The sequence below is a fragment of the Podarcis gaigeae genome (genome assembly GCF_964106915.1).
Source record: "Podarcis gaigeae genome assembly, chromosome: 2".
Classification (NCBI taxonomy): domain Eukaryota; kingdom Metazoa; phylum Chordata; class Lepidosauria; order Squamata; family Lacertidae; genus Podarcis; species Podarcis gaigeae.
The window spans coordinates 117,948,696-117,974,338 of record NC_139679.1 but is presented as its reverse complement, the minus strand read 5'-3'; the positions used below and the strand labels follow the sequence as shown (position 1 = coordinate 117,974,338).

The 25,643-nt window shown below is 47.2% G+C and overlaps 5 protein-coding genes across 9 annotated transcripts in view; 3 read left to right on the top strand and 2 right to left on the bottom strand.

Annotated features, from left to right (window-relative positions):
- Positions 1-14,574, bottom strand: part of LOC310837271 (tigger transposable element-derived protein 1-like) — a 28,306-nt gene extending 13,732 nt beyond the window's left edge. Inside the window, exon 1 of the mRNA XM_083723545.1 lies at positions 14,117-14,574. The gene's annotated coding sequence lies outside the window, so the exon portion shown is untranslated. The remainder of the gene's footprint in view (positions 1-14,116) is intronic.
- The window catches only part of LOC310837236 (uncharacterized protein), a 501,393-nt gene that overhangs the window by 246,272 nt on the left and 229,478 nt on the right, over positions 1-25,643 (top strand). The gene's annotated exons all lie outside the window — the stretch shown is intronic.
- LOC310837598 (uncharacterized protein) overlaps positions 1-25,643 on the bottom strand; it is a 202,246-nt gene that overhangs the window by 42,889 nt on the left and 133,714 nt on the right. The gene's annotated exons all lie outside the window — the stretch shown is intronic.
- On the top strand, positions 3,966-11,144 carry LOC310837972 (butyrophilin subfamily 1 member A1-like). Of its 2 annotated transcripts, XM_083725249.1 has the most exons (6): positions 3,966-4,189; positions 4,670-4,900; positions 6,063-6,085; positions 7,067-7,185; positions 8,223-8,255; positions 10,345-11,144. In XM_083725249.1, exons 2-6 carry the CDS (start codon positions 4,859-4,861, stop codon positions 10,863-10,865), a joined length of 738 nt encoding a protein of 245 aa, XP_083581375.1. In that variant the 5' UTR covers positions 3,966-4,189; positions 4,670-4,858; the 3' UTR covers positions 10,866-11,144. The 2 variants fall into 2 exon arrangements, with proteins under 2 accessions (XP_083581375.1, XP_083581376.1); XM_083725250.1 differs by lacking the exon at positions 8,223-8,255 and having other exon boundaries at positions 3,967-4,189.
- Positions 14,234-24,496, top strand: LOC310837686 (zinc finger protein RFP-like). The gene is made up of 7 exons (XM_083724663.1): positions 14,234-14,768; positions 16,598-16,693; positions 17,493-17,723; positions 18,869-18,891; positions 20,044-20,162; positions 21,199-21,231; positions 23,702-24,496. Exons 1-7 carry the CDS (start codon positions 14,343-14,345, stop codon positions 24,220-24,222), a joined length of 1,449 nt encoding a protein of 482 aa, XP_083580789.1. The 5' UTR covers positions 14,234-14,342; the 3' UTR covers positions 24,223-24,496.

Sequence of the window (25,643 nt, the reverse complement as noted above, 5' to 3'; positions counted from 1 at the left end):
TTACCAACTCTTAATTAGTGTTTTTGCAGCTTGATTGTATTCTGTAATATGTAGGGTCAGTGTAACATTTGCTCCCAGCCTGTAATTCCCTTTTATGACTTTGAGAAACTTGTCTCCTGCTACTGCTATAAATCAGGGGGGCCCTTGTCCAGGAGAGCAGAAAGATAAACAACTGAAAAAAGGACTTAGCCAGCTGGTTTCTTGCCTGGCATGAAACATTTGCAAATATATCTTTAAGCTCATTTTAAAATACAGGCCTTGATCAGATGCCTCACTTTGTTCTGGGTCCTCCTCCGTCCTCCTGCGTGTGAGGGGAGCACCCTGCTGCAACAGCTTTAATAAAGATCAAGCTTACTAGCTGCTTTGTTTCTCAATATTCTCTGGTTGGCCTCTGCTATTTTCTCCTACTGATAGAGAACCCACCGTATAGATAGATTCCTTATCTATACGGGCTCTTGGATACCCCATAAGGGAAGAAGGGCAGATTTTGTTTACAACAGCAGCACCAAAGTGATCTCATTGGGGCGCAAGCCTGGGCAGTGTGTCTGGAGGTCCTGGGCTGCCCAGATGACAAGCCTCACTGATGTCCTCCAAAGGAAAGCAGAGAAAGACGTTTGGCACCAGCTTGGCTCCAGGAGTTGCCGGAAGGAGGCACACAAGGTGACAGCCAACAGTGTCAGGGTCTCCAATCGGGATTGGTGTAGGGTTTACATTACTGGCGAGCAGGCTTAAAATCCTTCATGGCTTCTTCATTACTGAGCTACATGTGACTGATCACTTGAGCTCTCCTTATCCAGACTCCGTAGGGACAGTCGCTGCTCTTTTAATCAGACATGGATTTAACATTCTTCTTTTTTTTACAGAGAGGCAATAAGGCTGACTGTCCTCTGAGCCCAAAACACCTCCTAGCCTAAGGACTCCCAATGAATCTTGCCTCTTCACAACCCCCTGATGACTTGGCCAAGTGAGCAAACATGGCTGTTTGTTCCACAAATAATTGGGGGGGGGGGTGAACTTCTGCATTATCAGGAAACTTCAGTGATCCACACTGAACAATTACAGTTATCAGGGGATCCTGATTATCACTGTCTACACGGTCCCTGCTCCTGCCAACCTAGCAGTTCGAAAGCACGTCAAAGTGCAAATAGATAAATAGGTACCGCTCTGGCGGGAAGGTAAACAGCGTTTCTGTGCGCTGCTCCGGTTCGCCAGAAGCGGCTTAGTCCTGCTGGCCACATGACCCGGAAGCTATACGCTGGCTCCCTCGGCCAGTAAAGCGAGATGAGCGCCGCAACCCCAGAGTCGGCCATGACTGGACCTAATGGTCAGGAGGTCGCTTTACCTTTACTTTTACACCTGCCACATATTCCTGAAGGGAGTCTCTCTAACTTTATAAGGATGCAAAAAGAGCTCTGCTGGAACAGGCCAAAGGCCTACAGTCCAACATCCTGTCCTCCCGGAGGGCCGACAACACGCTCCCCACTTGTGATTCTCAGTAATGGGCATTCAGAGGCATCGCCCCCCCCCCAAGAGCAAAGGTGGAAAACAGAGTCATCCTCCATGAACTTGTTCTAAGGCCAGCCAAATTTGTGACCTTAATTAGTTTTTGTGGCAGCAGATCCCACTGTTTAACGATGCAGCGTGTGAAGAAGTCCCTTCTCATGTCAGTCCTGAATCTTTAAAGCAGGAGTCAGCAAACTTTTTCAGCAAGGGGCCGGTCCACTGTCCCTCAGACCTTGTGGGGGGCCGAACTATATTTTTTCAGTGGTAGGGGGGGTAATGAACAAATTCCTATGCCCCACAAATAACCCAGAGATGCATTTTAAATAAAAGGACACATTCTACTCATGTAAAAACACGCCGATTCCTGGACCGCCCGCAGAAGGTGATTGGGCCAGAATAATAATAATAATAATAATAATAATAATAATAATAATAATAATAATAATAATTTATTATTTATACCCCGCCCATCTGGCTGAGTTTCTCCAGCCACTCTGGGCGGCTCCCAATCAAGTGTTAAAAACAGTACAGCATTAAATATTAAAAACTTCCCTGAACAGGGCTGCCTTAAGATGTCTTCTGAATGTCAGGTAGTTGTTTATCTATTTGACATCTGATGGGAGGGCGTTCCACAAGGCAGGTGCCACTACCGAGAAGGCCCTCTGCCTGGTTCCCTGTAGCCTCACTTCTCGCAATGAGGAAACCACCAGAAGGCCCTCGGAGCTGGACCTCAGTGTCCAGGCTGAATGATGGGGGTGGAGACGCTCCTTCAGGTATACAGGACTGAGGCTGTTTAGGGCTTTAAAGGTCAGCACCAACACTTTGAATTGTGCTCGGAAACGTACTGGGAGCCAATGCAGATTTCTCAGAACTGGTGTTATGTGTTCCCGGCGGCCACTCCCAGTCACCAGTCTAGCTTCCGCATTCTGGATTAATTGCAGTTTCCCGGTCACCTTCAGAGGTAGCCCCACGTAGAGCGCGTTGCAGTAGTCCAAGCGGGAGATAACTAGAGCATGCACCATTCTGGCAAGACAGTCCGCGGGCAGGTAGGGTCTTAGCCTGCGTACCAGGTTTGGGGGGGGGCTGAGGATCTCCTCCCATCCCAAATGGCAAAGGACTCGTGGTTTAGAGTAGCATCTGCAAAGACTAGGGGGAAAGATAACTTTTCCATGACAACTCAGAATTGGACCTGTGCTATTATACTGTATATAAGAAATAAAATCCTCATTCTGGACCCTGCCTTAGCCCTTCCTCCTCCTCTTCCTCCTCTTCGCACTTCTCCCTGGGACCTCAAGATGAGAAGTCAGGCTGGGACTTTCCTCAGAGAAGTTCAAAGGAGCAAACATGGCTGCCTTTGCTCCTCTCCAGACTAGTTACAGTGGTACCTTGGGTTAAGAACTTAATTTGTTCCGGAGGTCTGTTCTTAACCTGCTGGCGCGCGATTTCCGTTCTCATCCTGAGGTAAAGTTCTCAACCCAAGGTACTACCAGATTTTTCGCTCCATAGGGCGCACCGGACCATAGGGCGCACCCAGTGTTTAGGGGGGGAAATCAAGAAAAATAATATTATTCCCCCCCCCAGCCCCAAAGAGCAGCGTACAGGATGCGCGCAACCTCTCTCTGCCGGAGGGGTTGCGCGTGGCTATGGCACAAGCCAAGGCAGCCAGAGGGATCCATCCCGCTGGCTGTTTTGGATTCCTCTTTAGCCCCACGCAACCTCTCCCTGCCAGAGGGGCTGCGCGTGGCTATCCCTGAAGCCTGGAAAGTGAGAGGGGTTGGTGCGCACCAACGCCTCTCGCTCTCCAGGCTTCAGTGAAAGCAACGCAAAGCCTTTGGAACATGGAGGGAGTGCTCCCTCTGCACTTCAGAGGCTTAGCGATGCTATCGCTGAAGCCAAGGAGCCTGCATTTGCTCCATAGGACGCACACACATTTCCCCTCAATTTTTGGAGGGGGGAAAGTGCGTCCTATAGAGCGAAAAATAAGGTACTTTCAGGTTAGCGGAGTTTGTAACCTGAAGTGTTTGCAACCTGAGGTACCACTGTAGTTGCAATAGAAAACTTTCCCATCCCAGTTCTGCCGTGCTTTTCAGCCAACCTGGGGTGCCTTGAATGATGCTCAGGGATCCCGCTGGCAACACTGGCCTCTGTCCCTCTTTCCTTCCCTCCCTCCTCGGATGCCAGAGCTGCCTCCCAAAGCCGTGCGCAGCTCTTTGTTGCAGCAGCCCTGGCTACAAGCTCCGCTGGCGAATGGTGCCTCGGGGGCTGGCCAGGGGGTCTTGGCTGCCAGGAGCTGAGGCGGCCTCGGAGGAAGCAAGGAAACTGGCGAGGGGCCCTTGCTGGTGGGAAGGGACAGACAAGTCCCAGGCTCCTGTGGGGCAGCTCAGAGAGGCAGCTCCTGAGCCCCACAGGGACACCGCAGAAAGAAGGTAGTTGGTCAAGGGAGCCAGGGACCCAAAAAGGTTGTAATTTTATTTCCTCTAGTAAACTACTTCACTGTTCTAGGAAGGCCACTGGACCCAAGAAGCCTGTATAATATTCATCTCCTCTCTCTGTGTCTCAAGCAAACCTAAGTTTCCCTTTTTCTTTTCAGGGAGAGATCTGCCACCGCCTGGAGATTCTGAGGAAAGAGAGAGAGGAAATTCTGGCCTATCAAGCAGCCCTGGAAAAGGAAAGCAAAGACCTCCTTGTAAGTGTCTCTCTTGTTACTAGGGAGGGAACAAGCACTTGAAGAGTCGTCAGGACTGAGGAGGGATGGGGAAATCTGCCCATTTCAACTTACCCCCATTCTCCTTTTTCCATATCAGTTTGTTTGTTTGTTTGTTTATTATGAAAATGAATAAAATGCTAAGGTGGCTACATTCTTGTACAAATATTTTGATACGTACTTTATCCTCATAAATACATTTTTGTGAACATTACATGGCTGAGTCAAAATAGCTAGGAAAAAGTTCCTTCCTTTAGGCTGTAGCTCTCTGCAAAATAGAAGTCAACAGAAACAGCAATGGAGAGGGCCTCCCCTCAAATTAAAGGTTTACTTCTTTAGTAACTGGAGGTTTCATGTCTCTGAAAAATCAGAAGTGTCCTCCCTGTGGAATTCTCACAATTCTCTTCCTGATGTTTTGAGGGCTGATCACCTTCCACACTCAGACTGCTTCTTTTCTTGCAGAAATTAACAGGAAAAGAGAGGCTGAAGGTTTTGGTGAAGTTCAGAGAACTGCGCCAGTTCCTGGAAGAACAAGAGAAACGTCTGCTGACTCATGTGGAAAAGGTGGAGAAGGAGATTGCAGGGAGAAGGGATGAGCAGCTGGCCAGACTCTCCAGGAAACTCTCCTCTCTTGAGAGGATCATCCAGGAGATGGAGGAGAAGAGTCAGCAGCCAGCGAGTGAACTCCTGCAGGTAAGATGGTGGCAGGAGCAGCCCAAGGCTCCAGGAGAAGGCTGCCCCTTTCATGTATGCAAGGAGTGCAGGGGCTGAGATGATGGAGCCTCTAGTCAGGTTTGTTATGGACAGGAAGACCAGAGAGACCTGAAATGCTTAACTCACCTGAATGCAGACTAGAGATTCTCCTGTGTTCTTGATGGAACGGGAGGTGATCTTCCGCTCTTTGCTGATGCTTTGTTTCCGAATGCCTTTCAGCTGTGGGGGCTTCGTCTAGGATGCGTTCAGGCCTCCTTCCGACATGAGCCGGTCTCTTGACCAAGCTTCTCTTCCCATTTCCTCCACAACTTCTGGGTTGATCCCCTTCCCCATGGATACAGATCGGCCCCAAATGGTGCTCAGTCACAGTGACCAAAGAGCAAGACAGAGGGACTCATCCAGACTGCTGCTTGTCCCACCCCTTTCCTTCAGGAAAACCCACTGTTTACTGCTGAATTAGAGCAAACCTCAGCCAGGTTTTCTCTGCATTGACATTTGCTTTGATTTTGCTCTAAGGAGCAGGTTTTTCCTGAGGGAAAGCGGCAGGGCAAAGGCAAAACCACTTGGACTCGTGTTTTCTGGGCACAGGAAAAGCAGAAATGTGGGTGAGCCCAAAGAAACACGGAGTTGTTTTATTACCCCTTTGGAGGCATTTTATGCTGCAGGTGCTTTTTAAATTTCCAGGTGGAAAATAGCATTTGAAATTTGGGGACTTCTATGGAAGACAGTTTAGGACAGTGCCCTAGTAGGATTATCCTGTAGGCTTACTTACATCTGAATTGCACAATGCAAACTGGATTAAAGTTATTAAATTATAATCTAAGACTAGAGATGGTGTGAATTGTCTCTTGAACCCACAAATGCGAAATTTTCCTAAAATGCTGGTGGGTTTTCATAAGGATTTTTAAAAATAATTTCAAACTGATGTGGAAATGTGGAGAACTTGATATTGTAAAAGTTAATAATTTCAGAATGGAAAAATAAAAGTTGTGAGAAACCAAAACTGGCTGATTCCGCCATCCCTACCCAAAACCTTGGCATGTGCCAGGCAGACTGACGACATCTGAGGGGCAGGGTCTGAGGGGGTCTTCCTAGTGTGGCCTGTGGTGTGCAGTGAATTCCCTTCTCTTTTTCCCTCTAGGATGTGAGAAGGACCTTGCAGAGGTAAGTGGATCTGGCTCATTTCCATTAGCATCACTCTTTGAAGCTGAGATGCAAGAACCTCAGACATGGCCCCCCAGGGGCTGCAGGGGGGAGACTGGAGGACTCACTCCCTGCAGCATCCTCACAGGTAAAAGCAGGGCCCCCTCTTCTGAACTTGTAGCCACCTGATTCTCCCTCCAAGGTTCAAGGTCAACTGCCTCCTCCCTCCCTCCCCACATCACTTCACACAGGGATGGGGGCTCTTTTCTTTCTCTTGAACTTTCTGTTCATGGACTTTTTGGTAATTTCAAACATCTAGAAGAGAAAGTCCCAAAGATGCTTCGGAAGAGCTTAGGATGTACCAACAGATTTAATTGTCCAACTAGAAGCCCCTCAACTCTGGTAACTCAGCCCCTTTGGGGCACTAAGGGAGGGAAGGTCTGTTGGTCTAGAATGGTTATTTTTCTTGGGAGCGTTTCCAGCATGAGAGGCTGAAGGTGGTCTTGAGTGGGGAGTGAAAGTCTAGTTGTTGATGCCTCTGGAGGGAGAGTCCCATGGGGCATGAGGTTGTGTCCTTCCTGGGTGAGAGAGGGGGTGAAGGGAGGGTGGAGGTTGTTCTCCTTGACCGCTGGGCAGCTTTGGACATCCCTCACATCCTCTGGAGAAGCTCAGGGAGGGAGGGGTTGCAGGCATTCCACCTCAGGGGTTTGGTTCTTAAGTCCTGGCACCTTCCCAGAAAGTTCTTAGGGGGCAGCATAGTTTGAAGCCATGGGAGCCCTCCGGTGGTGTCGCTTGGGGTTACATCTTGTCCCTTGTGATGTTGAGCATCCTTACGAAGCCACTGACAGCCGTCCTCGGGGGTTTTGGACTGAAGTCTCATCTGTGGTAGAAATAAACCTGTTGGGAAATAAACTTACACGTTGTTCGTCTTATTGAAATATCCTGCAATAATTAGGGAGATGGGGCCACAATGGGGCCATTCATTGTTTTTCTTTTCACCAGGTATGAGGAAAGAGAGAGTCCAGAGAAGCCACTGGCTTTCCCTCCAGAACTGGGGAACAGGATCTTGGAATCCTGTGACCTAAATCACCTTGTGGAGAATACAATGAGACAATGGAAAGGTAATGAAAACTGGCTGCCAGGATTTCACACTGGGAATTCTGTTACTTCTTCAGAACTGAACATGCCAGGCTCTTATTGCATGGAATTGAGTAACCCCAGGATCCCTTCCCTCTTGGGGCTCCAGCCTTCATTTCCTGTCCCCCAGAATGGCCCATGTATATTGTGACGCTGGATCCTGTAAAGAAAGCCTGAACCAGAGTGTAGAGCAAAGTCAGGATTTTTTCCTCCCATGTGCTTATACAAACCTCCTTTTCCTTGTGGTTCCCTGTCTGCACAATCTGGGGTTGTCCTTTTGGAGATTCTCCTTCTCTGAATGGAGTCAAAGGGCATTAAGAAGCCCCCAGTTCCCCCTCTGCCTCCTGCTCAGGCTTCTTTCTCAGCCATGGAGCCAAGGCCTGAGCCGTCTCCTCCTCAGACATCCCCCTGCAGCTGCCATATCTAGGGCTTCAGCCTTCAAGATCTCCTGAGAGTTCCCCCATTGAGAGTGGAAGCAAGAGCACATGAACCACAAAGGGAACAATTATGCTTGTAAAGAACCTTAAAGATTTGTAGAAGGTTTGTGAGGAAGGGCTTCCTTTTGCCTGAGAGCTCTGCCAATCCTTCCTCATCAAACTTCCTTACGTTTTACAATGTTGTTTTTAGTTGTTCCCTCCCCCCCCCCTTTACTTGGGGAAGATGTTAAGGCTGCCTCCATCTCCCCTCTGCCTCCTTTTACGGGATTCCTATTGCTCTGCCTCCCCTCCAGTCCTCCAATGTAGAGCCCAATTTCAGGGACAAAGTTCAGATACCAGCAGGATTCATGCTGAATGTTTTTATTCTGCTATTTGTAAGCTTGCTTTATGATTGCTGTGTTTTAAAGCTTTAGTTATTTTCATAGATTCTTCCTATGATTTTCTTGTTTTTAATTATTTTTCTACTATTTAATAATTATACTAGAATTTAAGGATGCTACATTATGAAGTGTTACTTTTGTACGGAGATTTATTTCAGGTGGAAGAGTGTTGCCCTTACACTTTACATTTTTCTGCTTCCTCAGATGCTCTGCTATTCAGTGAACAGATTCAGAAAGGTAAATTTCCAGGAGAGGAACAATTTCACAGGAGGGATGGGGACTGATATTTCATGGGTGTTGAACCATCTGTTCTGCAGACTTTGGGACCCCCTTCAATGGCGTCACTCTGGGAAACAGTCCTCTACTGGCGTTTGGGTTCTTTCCATGTCCCATGAATGAACTGGGAGAGGGTTTGAAGGCTTGAACTGGGGGCAGAGCTTGTCCCTGCGAAGAACCTGAACACCAGTCTGAGTTCCATTTCTGCCTATAGACCAGTGGTGGCAAACCTTTTAGGGACCAAGTGCCCAAACCCAAAACCCACTTATTTATCGCTAAAACAACTCATACATTAACAGCTTTGATCTTAAAAGAAATTCACAATAACAGAGCTTCAGAAAAGAAACAACTTTTTATTGAAAGGTAAAAGTTTGTATTTGGCAAGCTTTTGAACAATTAATGTGATTTTTGCTGTTGTATGCATGTTGATAATTTGTCTAACCTTGGCTCATACTTTGTAAGTTTGAGAGCAACACATGCAGCACTCAAGTCATCTATTAGTCTGTTTCTGGTGTCAGATTTTATGTAATTCAAAGCTGAAAACAGCTGCTCACAAGCATAAGATGATCCAACCAAAGTAAGGAAAGCAATCCCAAGTACTTTCATTAATTTAAAATTATTTGGCAAATAATTCCACACTTTAAGAATTTCATTTTCAGAACTATCTCTGCTGTCTTTTGTCATTCTTTCTATCTTCTCAAGTGTTTCACGCAGGTCACAAAATTTATTTTTCCAGACAGGCTATTATCCTGGTTTCCCCCTCAATTTTATAGATTTTGCTTTATTTCATAACATTTATATACTGTTTGATTGTGGGGAAAAGCACAGAGCATAAGACTCAGATCTAAGGCACCTGGCTAAACTAATCTGCAGCAGAGAATCCCAACAGAGCAGCATCTTAAGCTAGCGACATACTGCAAAAAAAAAACCCCTTCTCTTGTGGCTGAACTAAAAGGACGCTGGCTCAGCTACGAGATCTTGACAAAGGAGTCCCGGAGGGCTAGAGTTAACATCCCCCTGCCCTTAAGGAGAGTCCATATGTGTATGTTTAACTGTTTAATAAATTGTTCTGTGCACAAAGATGTGAACATGAGCTCAAATACTGTCATGTGGCAAGCAAGGGAGCAATATGTATTATTGCTATTTTGTTGTTGAAAATTAAGAAGATTGCTACTAGCAATACATCACAGCTTCGAAAGCCTACATAGAGTATTTCAAATGAGAGTTGTCAGTGATCCATGGTTAAAAGAAGAAGTTGGCAAATGTGTCCTCTTTTGTTCTTTTCAATATAACCCTACACTTGCCTATCACGGCTGTCTTAGCCCCTAACCTTTGAGTTATTCCCCCTTCCCTCAGGGAACTCGTCTTATGGTTTATATTAAATCCAAAAGAGAAGCATGGAATAAGCAGTCCTTTGTAAAATTGCCCTGCCACCTGCCTTCTCTTCCCTGGCGGCAAGGCCTAAACTTACAAGATGGCAGGGAGGAAGGCAAGGAGAGACCAAGTGGGTGAGAGAGATGGAGAGCAGGAATAAACAGGCTCCCCACTTAACACAATTTTCACTTGTGGGCACGAGGCCCAGAATGTGACCCCAACGAAAGTGAGGGGAGGCACCCCAATGCAGAGGTCCCCAAAGGCCAATTCCCACAGAGATTGTCAAAGGAAAGCAGCTTCTCTCCTCTCCTGCCTCCTCCAATTCTCCCCTCTTTCCCCTTAGATAACACAGAAGAGATGAGTAAAAGGTTTCCTGGGTGATTTTTCCTCTTAGAAAATGCCTGGGTTGAGAGGAGGGGCAGGAACAATACACATCGGATATAAGAAAGTGAAGGGAACTGATTTGAAATCAAACAAGGAAGATATTTATTCTGTTGAAAGTCTGCAAGGAATCTCACTCTTGCATGTGATCCAAAGAAATCCCATTCATCTGAAAGGGAATCTGGGTTTTTCGGGATTATTATTATTATTTATTATTATTATTATCAGGATGTCCATTTCTGTCTCTCAGCTGACTCTGCCTAACCTTCTCTTTCCCTCATCTTCTCCCCAACAGCAAATGTCACTCTGGATCCAGACACAGCCCATCCCAAACTCATCCTGTCGGAGGATCGGAAAAGCGTGAGATTGGGAGAGAAACCTCAAGCCCTGCCTGACAATCCTGAGAGATTCAGTGACTGGCCTTGTGTGTTGGGACGTGAGGGATTCACAGCAGGCAGCCATTTCTGGGAAGTCACTGTGGGAAGTGGGGAAGATTGGGTTTTGGGGGTCGCCAGGAAGTCTGTGGAGAGAAAGGGGTACTTCTCCTTTAGACCTGAGTGGGGGATCTGGGCTGTGGAGAAGTGGGAAAGCGGGTACTGGGCCTGCAGTTCCCCTGATGACTCTCCTCTGTCCCTGTTTTGGGAGCCCAGGAGGATCCGGGTGACACTGGACTATGAAGGGGGACGTGTGTCTTTTTCTGACACTGACTCAGGAGCCGAACTCTACACGTTCTCAGGAGCCTCGTTCTCTGGAGAGACCCTCCTCCCTTTCTTTCGTCTGGGGGGAAATTATAAAACCCACCTCAGTATCTCCTGAGGAGACTAAATCTGCCTCTCAGGCCCAGCAGGAGTTTCTCTCCAGACCAGAGTGACTGACGTAAAAACCATTTACCCGCCAAGAGCAGGTTGGGCAGTTTTCCAAGGGCCCTTTGAGAGGATTCATTCCAGCCAAAATCAGCAGAAATAACAGAACCAAATATGGGTTGCTCTTCCTTTGCATTTTCTTTCCTTTCCCCAAAATTCCCTCTGCAGCTTACTTCTTAAAGAGACAGTCACACTTTTAGAAGTCCTAATAAATTTTCTCACCTTCAATCTTGTTTTCCATATGAGGTGTCTGATTTGGCAGAGGACGAGACTCTTAATCCCAGGGTTATGGGTCTGAGCCCCATGTTGGGCAGATGTTTCCTGCACTGCAGGGGGTGGGACTAGAGGACCTTCAGAGTCCCTCACATTTCTGCAATTCTAGGAAACCTTCCTCTCCCCACAATCCCCTATGCAGCTGTGAAAATGCATGCATCGTTGGATTAATAGAGGACAAAAAAATGAACCCCTTCATCCACGTCAGGCAGGATAGCTCCTTGCTCTGGAGACCTAAGACGGGAAGAAAATGCAAAAGAAATTGAACAAGGCATCAGCTTCAAATATCCTCTGCAAATACAGCCTCACCTTCATTACACTTTGTCAGAAATAAACCCCATTGCCTTGAGTGGGGCTTCTGCCCTGTTATAAATGTGTTTAGGGTTGATGCATTGACGTTCCTTATTTACAAGCTGGATTCTGTACTGTATATTGGGGGCATCAAATGGGGTGTCCTCTGGATAGTGCTGGACTCTCAATCTAAGGGTCACCAGCTGGAGCATCACATTGAAAATAGCATGCGGGCAGAATTTCATGTCTTTTGAAAACAGTGTCTGGGCAGAATTTTAAAAAATCGGTTTAAATGTCTGGAAAAATCCGGACATATGGCAGCTCGAATCAGCAGTGTTGTGGTTGTTTTTGCAAATTTCCTTAAAAAATAGCTTTAAAACACTCTTTTTTGCAGGGAGATCTTGCTCAACAACATCTGTGTCTGGTAGAGTTGAGCCAAACATTCCTCACTCAGGTTCTGCTGTCCCGGAAAACGCCATTTAAAGATGGACGCCCAAGACCCCAACACACGCTCCCACTCCTGATATTGCAATGCCAAGCCTTGCAAAATCACAGCCCCCAGTCCCATCCCTAAGCAGCTGCTGACAGACAGTGTAGTGTAGTGGTTAGAGTGTGGGACCAGGACCTGGGAGGCCAGGGTTCAAATCCCCACTCGGGCATGAAGCTCATTTGTGACCTTGAGCCAGTCACGGGCTCTCTGCCTAGCCCACCTCACAGGGTGGTGGTTCTGGGGTTATAAGAGGAAGGGGAGAACCTGGAGCTCCTTGGCGTAAAGGTGGGATATAAAGCACTCCATTGTGGGCCCCATTTTATGGAACTCCCTTCCAGGTTGCGGTCAGACAGGCCCTTCTCCCTGTTGAACCTACTGAAGACATCATCATCATCCTAGCAGGCTTATTTTATATTTTCCACTCCATTCCAAAGTATGGAATACTTTGTGCACTGCTTAGAGACAATGGCAATCAAGCGGTATAGAAATGGTTGAGACAAATTAAACAGGGCTGGGAAGTTGCTCAGTGATGGGGCATATGCGCTCTGCACGTGCTCAGGTGCACTCTGATCCTTAGCTCATCGTTTACATTCGCCCTGCTCAAGGGAACACCTCAGCCTGCCCTTAAGCGAGATGTCCACTTACCTCAGTGAGTCCAGCTTCGGCCATTTCAAGTCCCTCAGGAGGAAGCAAGCAGTAGCACAATCAGGGCCGTCTTAATCGTAGGCGCCTGGCCGAGAGTCCGGGGTCCGAGAGTCGGAGTCCAGGGAAGAAGAGGCTGCCTGTTGGAGCGCCGCGGCAGGCTCTTCTGTTCGGGTTTCCTGAGTGGACCTAAAAAAAAGTCGACAACTCTGGGCAAGCGGGGGGGGGGAGCGCTGGGCAGATCTTTGCATCCCGGCATCGCATATGCTTAAGACTGCCCTGAGCACAAGGAGACTTTGTCCCCTTCCTCCCCTTCCTGCACACCCAGATCTGCTTGGGAAGGTCAGGGGGAAACCCATAACAGATTTGGGGAGAGGGGGAGAACGTTCCGCCACACAAGGAAGGCTCTTCAGAGTCCCAGGAAAACAGCATGTCCATCCCATTCAAGTGCTACATTGACAGAAACAATGCACAGAGGGAGGTCTTCTGGGTGTACGATATGCAATTAGGACATTCCCTCACCCTGGAGAATCCACCAAAATCTTGAACCTGCTTACAGGTCCTCTGGAAGACCTCCTCCCAATGCCTCCCTTCCCTGCAGGAGTTTTACCCAATAAACTTACACAGCAAAATCATGCCCCCGTCGTATTTCAGTGCTGCGCCCATGTAGCTTTGTCTCTGACTGGGAGTTGTTTGGAGAAGCCCCACCTGAGCGCACAACCCTAGAATCTGGCAAGACTAGCCCGTACGGGCAGGGGTACCTTTACCTTTACCTTTTATATCAGACGACACAGCGATTCTTCAAACAGCTCTTGTTTATTCACAGGCCTGAACTGAAGGGTTCAGCCAGCCTGCTTATATAGAGCTCCACTACAATGCAACAGTAACCACTTTCTGTAACTATCCAATCACTGAATGTCACTTTCAATCCCTTATTTGCATATGTGGACCTGAGTGAAAACTATCTACAGTATCCGCCTACTGGCCCAGGGTGAGAACTTCAGTGCGTAACAGTGGGAGCAAACAACCGCCAGTGCTGATCACCCTGCTAGCGAGATTCCCACAGGCTGCTAGTCAGCTCCTGGGCCAAGTTCAAGGTCCCATATCCCCCAAGACCTGGTGACTTGAGAGAGGGGCTTATGCCTTGTACACCACTAGATCCCTGCAGTTTGTGGGAGTGTCTCTCCTGCACACCCCAAAAATCTCAGAAGCCCTTTTGCACAGTGACTCTGAGCAGGGTCTCGAGAGTAGCTGCCCCTCTTCTATGGAATATCGTTCCAGTTTCTGGAGACATTATTGCTCCAACAGGCTGGATAAATGGCTTTTCACTACAAGGGTCCACTTGCTATGGTTTTAAATAAATGTGCAATTAAGGAGTTTTCTTCTCGGAATCAAGTCCCGATTGCTAAATCAGAACTCCTGTCCATTTAGGGCAGCGGCAGATGTTCTCCAATTCAAAAATGCCAAGGAAGCCTGCGAATTAAAATGTTATGAATACCACAACTTACTAGGTACGTCTGTGTTTCTGTGTAATCGAAAGCATGGGAAGCAATCAAGGAGCATTAGCTGCTACTTGAGAAAACTTTCAGCAAATGCAAAGACCTGGGGACGTTAAAAAAAAAGAAAAAGATCACGTGGTTACTGAGTTTCTGAGTCATTTCCAGGAAGGGAAACTCCCAGTGGCTGAAAACGGAGAAAGTGAAACTTAACTCGGATCTTTGGTGCGAGGGAGCCATGGCTGCTGCAGGGGGTCACATCCAGCGTCTCCGTGATGAAGCCACTTGCTCCATCTGCCTGGATTACTTCAAGGATCCAGTCACCATCCCAGAGTGTGGGCACAACTTCTGCCGATCCTGCTTGATCCAGTGCTGGGGGGAATCGGAGGCAGAGGCTTCCTGCCCTCAGTGCAGAAAAAGAGTCCAGCGAAGGAGCCTCATCCCCAACCGGCAACTGGCTAACGTGGTAGAAATAGCCCAGAATCTCAGCCTTCAAGAGGGAAAGGAGGAAGGAGGGAAAGGAGGAGTCTGCGAGGAGCACCAGGAGCCCCTGAAGCTCTTCTGCAAAGTCCACGAAGCCCCCATCTGCCTGGTGTGTGACAGATCCAAGGAACATGAAAATCACAAGGTGATTCCTCTGAAGGAGGCTTTGGAGGAATACAAGGTAGGAGATCCCTGGATCTGGAGGGGGAGAAATAGCTGTGGATTCTTCTTGGGAGGTTTGCTTCTTAATTCTCCAAAGTAGGCATGGCATGAATTGGTGGTTGTTTATGTTAGGAGTCATTCTCCAAAGAAAGAGAAAAGATGATTGTAACTTTAAGAACTTTTTCTGTGAGTTCTGGTTGTGGTTTTCTAGGCTGAAGAGGTACAGCTGGTGATGAGTACAAAAGGAGAAGTTGCAGTTTGAATTTGCCTGCAGAGAGAGAACACCCACATGCTTTGTGTTTGTTGATTTTGTATAGCTGTAATAAAAACTTTGAGTTTTTTACACTGGTCCCGTGGTTCTGTCGTCTGCCACCAGAAGAAAAACCGCCTATAACAGTTTATTATGTAAAAAGCAGCCAAGAGGAAGCCTGAGGGCTCCTGGGATGGCTGGGCGGAGGGAGTTGAAGTCTTTCTCTCTGCCAGGGGGACAAAGGGATCTTCCCTTGAAATACTCACAGCAGCTTGAAAGATTCGAACTCGTACCACGGTAGGGAGAGAAAGGGTTAACCTCATCCACATCTCCCAGCAGGTTGCTTTGTACATATGAAAAACACAGCAAATGTACATTGCACATACACAACTAAGTGCATGTCTCTTTTGGCTAGCAGGATCCCTCCTCAATGCCCTGCAAAGCAGATAGTAGCAAGGGATCAGCTGGGGGGGGGGGAATGGTAGCCAGGAATTGACCAGATGGTGCAGGATCCTCCCCCCAAGTAACTCTTGGAAGCAGATTTAGGAGTGGTGGGGTGGAAGCTCCTACTGGTGGGGAGCACGCTTATTCTGGGGGTGCTGTGGGGCCTGTACAATGAGGTTTGGGGGGGGCTGAGGATCTCCTTCCATCCCAAATAGTAAAGGGCTCAGTGATTCCAGAGTAGCATCTGCAAAGACTAGGGGGAAAGATGACTTTTCCATGACAAGTCAGAATTGGACCTGTGCTATTATACTGTATATAAGAAATAAAATCCTCATTCTGGATCCTGCCTTAGCCCTTCCTCCTCCTCCTCTTCTGACTTCTCCCTGGGACCTCAAGATGAGAAGTCAGACTAGAACTCTCCTCAGAGAAGTTCAAAGGAGCAAGCATGGCTGCCTTTGCTCTTCTCCAGACTAGAAAACGTTCCCACCCCAGTTCTGCCGTGCTTTTCAGCCAACCTGGGGTGCCTTGAATGATGCTCAGGGATCCCACTGGCAACACTGGCCTCTGTCCCTCTTTCCTTCCCTCCCTCCTCGGATGCCAGAGCTGCCTCCCAAAGGCTTGCGCAGCTCTTTGTTGCAGCAGCCCTGGCTACAAGCTCCGCTGGCGAATGGTGCCTCTGGGGCTGGCCAGGGGGTCTTGGCTGCCAGGAGCTGGGGCGGCCTCGGAGGAAGCAAGCAAACTGGCAAGGGGCCCTTGCTGGTGGGAAGGGACAGACAAGTCCCTGTGGGGCAGCGTGAGGAGGCATCTCTCTTTGGGGCAGCTCAGAGACCCAGAGGAGGACTCCTAAGGAGAGGGGAGAGGAGGCTGAGAGAGCCCTCCGCAAGGGAGGGTGTTTGAGAAAGGGTGAGGGGCTGCAAGCTCAGTAAGCAAGGGGGGGACCTAAATGGGATCCTGAGCCCCACAGGGACACCGCAGAAAGAAGGTAGTTGGACGAGGGAGTCATGCACCCCAAAAAGGTTGAAAACCTCTAGACTCTTATTTCCTCCAGTAAACTACTTTGCTATTATAGCAAGGCCACCGGGCCCAAGAAGCCAGTGTAATATTCATCTCTCTCTGTGTCTCAAGCAAACCTAAGTTTCCCTTTTTCTTTTCAGGGAGAGATCTGCCACCGCTTGGAGATTCTGAGGAAAGAGAGAGAGGAAATTCTGGCCTATCTAGCAGCCCTGGACAAGGAAAGCAAAGACCTCCTGGTAAGTGCCACTCTTATTACTACAGTGGTGCCTCGCAAGACGAAAAGAATCCGTTCAGTGAGTCTCTTTGTCTAGCGGTTTTTTTGTCTTGCGAAGCAAGCCCATTAGCGACTTAGCGGATTAGCGGCTTTTAGTGGCTTAGCGGATAAGCAGATAAGCGGCTTAGCTGCTTAGAAAAAGGGGGGGGGAGGGGAAAAAACCCACAGGAACTCGCAATACATTTTCGTCTTGCGAAGCAAGCCCATAGGAAATTCATTTTGCGAAGCGCCTCCAAAACGGAAAACCCTTTCGTCTAGCGGGTTTTCCGTCTTGCGAGGCATTCGTCTTGCGGGGCACCACTGTATTGAGGAAACAAGCACTTGAAGAATTGAGTCAGGACTGAGGAGGGATGGGGAAATCTGCCCATTTCAACTTTCCCCCATTCTCCTTTTTCCATATCAGTTTGTTTATTTATTATTATGAAAATGAATAAAATGCTAAGCTGGCTACATTCTTGTATAAATATTTTGATACGTACTTTATCCTCATAAGTACATTTTTGTGAACATTACCTGGCTGAGTCAAAATAGCTAGGAAAAATGCTCCTTGCTTTAGGCTGTAGCTCTCTGCGAAATAGAAGTCAACAGAAAATTCAGTGGAGAGGGCCTCCCCTCAAATTAAAGGTTTACTTCTTTAGCCACTGGAGGTTTCATGTCTTTGAAGAATCAGAAGTGTCCTCCTTGTGGAATTCTCACAATTCTCTTCCTGATGTTTTGAGGGCTGAGCACCTTCCACATTCTGACCTCCTCTTTTCTTGCAGAAATTAACAGAAACGGAGAGGCTGAAGACTGTGGAGAAGTTCAGAGAACTGCGCCAGTTCCTCGAAGAACAAGAAAAACATCTGCTGAATGATGTGGAAGAGGTGGAGAAGGAGATTGCAGGGAGAAGGGATGAGCAGCTGGCCAGACTCTCCAGGAAACTCTCCTCTCTTGAGAGGATCATCCAGGAGATGGAGGAGAAGAGTCAGCAGCCAGCGAGTGAACTCCTGCAGGTAAGATGGTGGCAGGAACAGCCCAAGGCTCCAGGAGAAGGCTGCCCCTTTCATGTATGCAAGGAGTGCAGGGGCTGAATTGATGGAGCCTCTAGTCAGGTTTGGAATGGACAGGAAGACCCAAGAGACCTGGGATGCTTAACTGACCTGAATGGAGACTAGAAATTTTTGATGGAACGGGAGCTGATCTTCTGCTCTTTGCTGATGCTTTGTCTCTGAATGCCTCTCAGCCATGGGGGTCTACGTCTAGGATGCGTTCAGGCCTCCTTCCGACATGAGCCAGTCCCACTGACCAAGCTTCTCTTCCTGTTTCCTCTACAACATCTGGGTTGATCCCCTTCCCCATGGATACAGATCGGCCCAAAATGGTGCTCAGTCACAGTGACCAAAGAGCAAGACAGAGGGACTTGTCCAGACTGCTGCTTGTCCCACCCGTTTCCTCCAGGAAAACCGGCTGTTTACTGCTGAATTAGAGCAAACCTCAGTTTTCTCTGCATTGACGTTTGCTTTGATGTTGCACTAAGGAGCAGGTTTTTCCTGAGGGAAAGCGGCAGGGCAAAGGCAAAACCACTTGGACTCATGTTTTCTGGGCACAGGAAAAGCAGAGGTGTTGGTGAGCCCAAAGAAACACTGACCTATTTTATTACCCCTTGGGAGGCATTTTATGCTGCAGGTGCTTTTTAAATTTCCAGGTGGAAAATAGCATTGAAATTTGGGGACTTCTATGGAAGACAGTTTCGGACAGTGCCCTGGTAGGATTATCCTGTAGGCTTACTTACGTCTGAATTGCACAATGCAAACTGGATTAAAGTTATTAAATTATAATCTAAGACTAGAGATAGTGTGAATTGTCTCTTGAACCCACAAATGTGAAATTTCCCTAAAATGCTGGTGGATTTTCATAAGGATTTTAAAATATAATTTCAAACTGATGTGGAAATGTGGAAAACTTGATATTGTAAAAGTTAATAATTTCAGATTGGAAAAATAAAAGCTGTGAGAAACCCAAACTGGCTGATTCCGCCATCCCTACCCAAAACCTTGGCATGTGCCAGGCAGACTGACATCCGAGGGGCAGGGTCTGAGGGGGTCTTCCTAGTGTGGCCTGTGGTGTGCAGTGAATTCCCTTCTCCTTTTCCCTCTAGGATGTGAGAAGGAGCTTGCAGAGGTAAGTGGATCTGGCTCATTTCCATTAGCATCACTCTTTGAAGCTGAGATGCAAGAACCTCAGACATGGCCCTCCAGGGGCTGCAGGGGGGGGGGGGAGACTGTGGGACTCACTCCCTGCAGCACCTCAGAGGTGAAAGTAGAGCTCCCTCTTTGGAACTTGTAGCCCCCCAATTCTCCCTTCAAGGATCAAAGTCAACTGACTCCTCCCTCCCTCCCCACATCCCTTCACACAGGGATGGGGGCTCTTTTCTTTCTCTTGCACTTCTTGGTATGAGCTTTCGTGTGCATGCACACTTCTTCAGATACACTGAAACAGAAGTTTCCAGACCCTTCAGTGTTTTCAGAAGTTTCCAGACCCTTCTGTTTCAGTGTATCTGAAGAAGTGTGCATGCACACGAAAGCTCATACCAAGAACTGACTTAGTTGGTCTTTAAGGTGCTACTGGAAGGAATTTTTTTTGTTTTGACTATGGCAGACCAACACGGCTACCTATCTGTAACTTGCACTTCTGTTCATGGACTTTGTGATAATTTCAACATTTATAAGAGAAAGTCCCAAAGATGCTTCGGAAGAGCTTAGGACATATTTCAATGTCCAACTAGAAGCCCCTCAACTCTGGTAACTCAGCTCCTTTGAGGCACTTAGGGAGGGAAGGTCTGTTGGTCTAGAATGGGTGGGTTATTTTTCTTGGGAGCGTTTCCAGCATGAGAGGCTGAAGGTGGTCTTGAGTGGGGGGGGTGAAAGTCTAGTTGTTGATGCCTCTGGAGGGAGAGTCCCATGGGGCATGGAGTTGAGCCCTTCCTGGGTGAGAGAGGGGATGGAGGGAGGGTGGAGGTTGTTCTCCTTGACCGCTGGGCAGCTTTGGACATCCCTCACATCCTCTGGAGAAGCTCAGGGAGGGAGGGGTTGCAGGCATTCCACCTCAGGGGTTTGGTTCTTAAGTCCTGTTACATCTAGTCCCGTTTGCTGTTTAGCATCCTTACGAAGCCACTGACCAGGGCTTGGAGGTGGGTGTCAAGAGATGAAGCTGAATCCTGAAAATTACCTGTTGGGAAATGAAGTTCAACTTTGTTCAGGTTATTGAGATCTCCTGCAAGAATTAGGGAGATGGGGCCACAGTGGGGCCATTCACTGATTTTCTTTTCACCAGGTATGAGGAAAGAGAGAGTCCAGAGAAGCCACTGGCTTTCCCTCCAGAGCTGAGGAACAGGATCTGGGAATCCTGTGATCTAAATCGCCTTATGGAGAATACAATGAGACAATGGGAAGGTAATGAAAAATGGCTGCCAGGATTTCACACTGGGAATTCTGTTACTTCTTCAGAACTGAACATGCCAGGCTCTTATGGCATGGAATTGAGTAACCACAGGATCCCTTCCTTCTTGGGGCTCCAGCCTTCATTTCCTGTCCCCCAGAATGGCCCATGTATATTGTGAGGCTGGATCCTGTAAAGAAAGCCTGAACCAGAGTGCAGAGGAAAGTCAGGATTTTTTCCTCCCAGTTATACGAAACCTCCTTTTCCTTGTGGTTCCCTGTCTGCACAATCTGGGGTTGTCCTTTTGGAGGTTCTCCTGCTCTGAATGGAGTCAAAGGGCATTAAGAAGCCCCCAGTTCCCCCTCTGCCTCCTGCTCAGGCTTCTTTCTCAGCCGTGGAGCCAAGGCCTGAGCCGTCTCCTCCTCAGACGTCCCCCTGCAGCTGCCATATCTAGGGCTTCAGCCTTCAAGATCTCCTGAGAGTTCCCCCATTGAGAGTGGAAGCAAGAGCACATGAGCCCCAAAGGGCACAATTATGCTTGTTAACAACCTTAAAGATTTGTAGAAGGTTTGTGAGGAAGGGTTTCCTTTTGCCTGAGAGCTCTGCCAAATCTTCCTCATCAAACTTTGCTTCTCTTTATGTCTCACAATTTTGGTTTTAATGATTCCCCCCACCACTTTACTTGGGGAAGATGTTAAGGCTGCCTCCATCTCCCCTCTGCATCCTTTTACGGGATTCCTCTTGCTCTGCCTCCTCTCCAGTCCAAGAATGCAGAGCCCAATTTAGGGACAAAGTTCAGAGACCAGCAGGATTTATGCTGAATGTTTTATTCTGCTGTTTGTAAGCTTGCTTTATGATTGCTGAGTTTTAAAGCTTTAGTTGTTTTCATAGATTCTTCCTATGATTTTCTTGTTTTTAATTATTTTTCTCCTATTTAATAATAATACTAGAATTTAAGGATGTTACATTATGAAGTGTTACTTTTGTACGGAGATTTAATTCTGGTGGAAGTGTGTTGCCCTTACACTTTATATCTTTCTGCTTCCTCAGATGCTCTGCTATTCAGAAAACAGTTTCAGAAAGGTAAATTTCCAGGAGAGGAACAATTTCACAGGAGGGATGGGGACTGATATTTCATGGGTGTTGAACCGTCTGTTCTGCAGACTTTGGGACCCCCATCAATGGCGTCACTCCGGGAAACAGTCCTCTAGAGGTGTTTGGGTTCCTTGTCTGTCCCATGAATGAACTGGGAGAGGGTTTGAAGGCTTGGACTGGGGGCAGAGCTTGGCCCTGCGAAGAACCTGCACACCAGTCTGAGTTCCATTCCTACCTAGGTGGCAAACCTTTTAGGGACCGAGTGCCCAAACTGCAACCCAAAACCCACTTATTTATCGCTAAGTGCCAACATGGCAATTTAACCTGAATACTGAAGTTTTAATTTAGAAAAAACAACTCATACATTAACACCTTTGATATTAAAAGGAATTCACAATAACAGAGCTTCAGAAAAGAAACAACTTTTTATTGAAAGTTAAAAGTTTGTGTTTGGTAAGCTTTTGAACAATTAATGTGATTTTTGTTGTTGTATGCATGCTGATAATTTGTCTAACCTTGGCTCATACTTTGTAAGTTTGAGAGCAACACATGCAGCACTCAAGTCATCTGTTAGTCTGTTTCTGGTGTCAGATTTTATGTAATTCAAAGCTGAAAACAGCTGCTCACAAGCATAAGATGATCCAACCAAAGTAAGGAAAGCAATCCCAAGTACTTTCATTGATTTAAAATTATTTGGCAAATAATTCCACACTTTAAGGATTTCGTTTTCAGAACTAACTGTGCTGTCTTTTGTCATTCTGTCTATATTCTCAAGTGTTTCACACAGGTCACAGAATTTATTTTTCCAGACAGGCTATTATCCTGGTTTCCCCCTCAATTTTATAGTTTCTGCTTTATATCATAAAATTTATATACTGTTTGATTGTGGGGGAAAAGCACAGAGCATTAGACTCAGATCTAAGGCACCTGGCTAAGCTAATCTGCAGCAGAGAATCCCAACAGAGCAGCATCTTAAGCTAGCGACATACTGCAAAAAAAAACCCTTCTCTTGTGGCTGAACTAAAAGGACGCTGGCTCAGCTACGAGATCTTGACAAAGGAGTCCGGGAGGGGAAGGGTTAACTGTTGAAATTGCAGTGTCCCGTGCACAGCGGAATCAACATACTCTATATTGCTTTATTTACATTTCAAAGCTGGTAGATTACAGAAAAACATCTTGCCTCTGCCGGAGCAGAGAAAGCATCCTCTCTCCTCTAAAGCAGGGAGAGAATTCTGCTGAACTGCAAAGAACAGTGAAAAACAGGAAACCAGTGTACGTCACATCCAGTCTCCCTTTCCCGTGGGAAAACCCAACAGCAACTGACTGTGGAATGTAAACACCTGTCTCGTGACAAGCACTTCGCTGCACAGTGAAAGAGAGCAGAAACCAACATTAACATCCCGCTGCCCTTAAGGAGAGTCCATATGTGCATGTTTAACAGTTTAATAAATTGTTCTGTGCACAAAGATGTGAACATGAGCCCAAATACTGTCATGTGGCAAGCAAGGGAGCAATATGTATTATTGTTATTTTGTTGTTGAAAATTAAGAAGATTGCTACTAGCAATACATCACAGCTTCGAAAGCCTACATAGAGTTTTTCAAATGAGAGTTGTCAGTGATCCATGGTTAAAAGAAGAAGTTGGCAAATGTGTCCTCTTTTGTGCTTTTCAAAATATTAAATCCAAAAGAGAAGCATGGAATAAGCAGTCCTTTGTAAAATTGCCCTGCTATCTGCCTCTTCTTCCTTGGTGGCAAGGCCACCAAGGAGAGACCAAGTAGCTGAGAGTATTGGAGACCAGGAATAAACAGGCTCCCCATGTAATACAATTTTCACTTGTGGGGGGCATGAGGGCCCAGAATGTGATCCCCATGAAAGTGAGGGGAGGCCTATATGTGGTTTTATGTTGTATTTTTATGCTGAGAACCACCCTGAGACCTATGGACAAAGGGCAGTATACAAATATAAATTATTATTATTATTATTATTATTATTATTATTATTATTATTATTATTACTACGGGGGGTCCTCATCTCCCAGCCCAACCCAGAGGTCCCCAAAGGCCAATCCCCTCCTGCCTCCTCCAATTCTCCTCTCTTTCCCCTTAGAAGAGATGAGTAAAAGGTTTCCTGGGTGGTTTTCCCCCTTAGAAAATGCCTGGGTTGAGAGGAGGGCAGGCACAATACACAATATAAGAAAGTGAAGAAAACTGATTTAAAAACCATCAAGGAAGATATTTATTCTGATGAAAGTCTGGAAGGAAGAGTCTTAGTCTTGCATGTGATCCAAAGAAATCCCCTTGATCTGAAGGGAATCTGGGTTTTTCGGGGTTATTATTATTATTATTATTATTATTATTATTATTATTATTATTATTATTTTATTATCAGGATGTCCGTTTCTGTCTCTCAGCTGACTCTGCCTAACCTTCTCTTTCCCTCATCTTCTCCCCCACAGCAAATGTCACTCTGGATCCAGACACAGCCCATCCCAAACTCATCCTGTCGGAGGATCAGAAAAGCGTGAGATTGGGAGACAAACGTCAAGCCCTGCCTGATAATCCTGAGAGATTCAGTGACTGGCGTTGTGTGTTGGGACGTGAGGGATTCACAAAAGGCAGCCATTTCTGGGAAGTCACTGTGGAAAGTGGGGAATTGTGGGGTTTGGGGGTCGCCAGGAAGTCTGTGAGGAGAAAGGGCAGCTTCTCCATATTCCCTGAGGAGGGGATCTGGGCTGTGTGGAAGTCGGGAGGGGAGTACTGGGCCTGCACCTCCCCTGATCTCTCTCTTCTGTCCCTGAGGGAGGAGCCCAGGAGGATCCGGGTGACTCTGGACTATGAAGGGGGACGTGTGTCTTTTTCTGACGCTGACTCAGGAGCCGAACTCTACACGTTCTCAGGAGCCTCGTTCTCTGCAGAGACCCTCCTGCCTTTCTTTGGTCTGTGGGGAAATTATAAAACCCAGCTCAGTATCTCCTGAGGAGACTAAATCTGCCTCTCAGGCCCAGCAGGAGTTTCTCTCCAGACCAGAGTGACTGGCATAAAAACCATTTACCCGCCAAGAGCAGGTTGGGCAGTTTTCCAAGGGCCCTTTGAGAGGATTCATTCCAGTCAAAATCAGCAGAAATAACCAAACAAAAATGGGTTGCTCTTGCTTTGCATTTTCCTTCCTTTTCCCAGAATTCCCTCTGCAGCTTACTTCTTGGAGAGACAGTCACACTTTTAGGAGTCCTAATAAATTTTCTCACCTTCAATCTTGTTTTCCGTTTGAGATGTCTGATTTTGGCAGAGGACGAGACTCTTAATCCCAGGGTTGTGGGTCTGAGCCCCACGTTGGGCAAAGGTTTCCTGCACTGCAGGGGGTGAGACTAGAGGACCCTCAGGGCCCCACACAATTCTGCAATTCTAGGAAACCTTCCTCTCCCCACAATCCCCTATGCAGCTGTGAAAATGCATGCATCGTTGGATTAATAGAGGACAAAAAAATGAACCCCTTCATCCATGTCACGCAGGATAGCTCCTTGCTCTGGAGACCTAAGACGGGAAGAAAATGTAAAAGAAATTGAACAAGGCTTCAGCTTCAAATATCCTCTGCTAATACATCCTCACCTTCTTTACACTTTGTCAGAAATAAACCCCATCGCCTTGAGTGGGGCTTCTGCCCTGTTATAAATATGTTCAAGGTTGATGCATTGACGTTCCTTATTTACAAGCTGGATTCTGTACAGTGGTGCCCTGCAAGACGAACGCCTCGGAAGACGAAAAACTCTAGACGAAGGAGTTTTTTCGTTTTCTTAGCCGCTTCGCAAGACGCATCTCCCTGCTGTCCCCGGACCTCTTTTGAAGCAAGGGGCAGCGGGGAGAAGATCGCTTCTCCCCGTTACCAGCCCCGCAATCAAAAATTGGTTAAAATGTCCAGAAAAATCAGGACATATGGTGGCTCAAATCAGAAGTGTTGTGGGGGTTTTTTTGTGTGGCAAATTTCCTTAAAAAGTAGCTTTAAAACATTCTCTTTTTTTGCGAGGAGATCTTGCTCAACAACATCTGTGTCTGGTAGAGTTGAGCCAAACATCCCCCACTTAGGTTCTCCTGTCCCAGAGAATGCCATTTAATGATGGACGCCCACTCCCACTCCCGATTTTGCAGCTGCTGAGAGACAGTGTAGTGTAGTGGTTAGAGTTTGGGACCAGGACCTGGGAGGCCAGGGTTCAAATCGGACATGAAGCTCACTGGTGACCTTGAGCCAGTCACGGGCTCTCTGCCTAGCCCACCTCACAGGGTGGTTGTTCTGGGGTTATAAGAGGAAGGGGAGAACCTAGAGCTCCTTGGCATAAAGGTGGGATATAAAGCAGTCCATTGTGGGCCCCATTTTATGGAACTCCCTTCCAGATTGCGGTCAGA

Coding starts and splice junctions, on each gene's coding strand:
- LOC310837972 (XM_083725249.1), top strand. CDS start 4,859: ATGGAGGAGAAGAGTCAGCAGCCAGCGAGTGAACTCCTGCAG. Junction 4,901..6,062: donor CAGCGAGTGAACTCCTGCAG/GTAAGATGGTGG, acceptor TTTTCCCTCTAG/GATGTGAGAAGGACCTTGCA. Junction 6,086..7,066: donor GTGAGAAGGACCTTGCAGAG/GTAAGTGGATCT, acceptor TCTTTTCACCAG/GTATGAGGAAAGAGAGAGTC.
- LOC310837686 (XM_083724663.1), top strand. CDS start 14,343: ATGGCTGCTGCAGGGGGTCACATCCAGCGTCTCCGTGATGAAGCCACT. Junction 18,892..20,043: donor GTGAGAAGGAGCTTGCAGAG/GTAAGTGGATCT, acceptor TCTTTTCACCAG/GTATGAGGAAAGAGAGAGTC. Junction 21,232..23,701: donor CAGAAAACAGTTTCAGAAAG/GTAAATTTCCAG, acceptor TCTCCCCCACAG/CAAATGTCACTCTGGATCCA.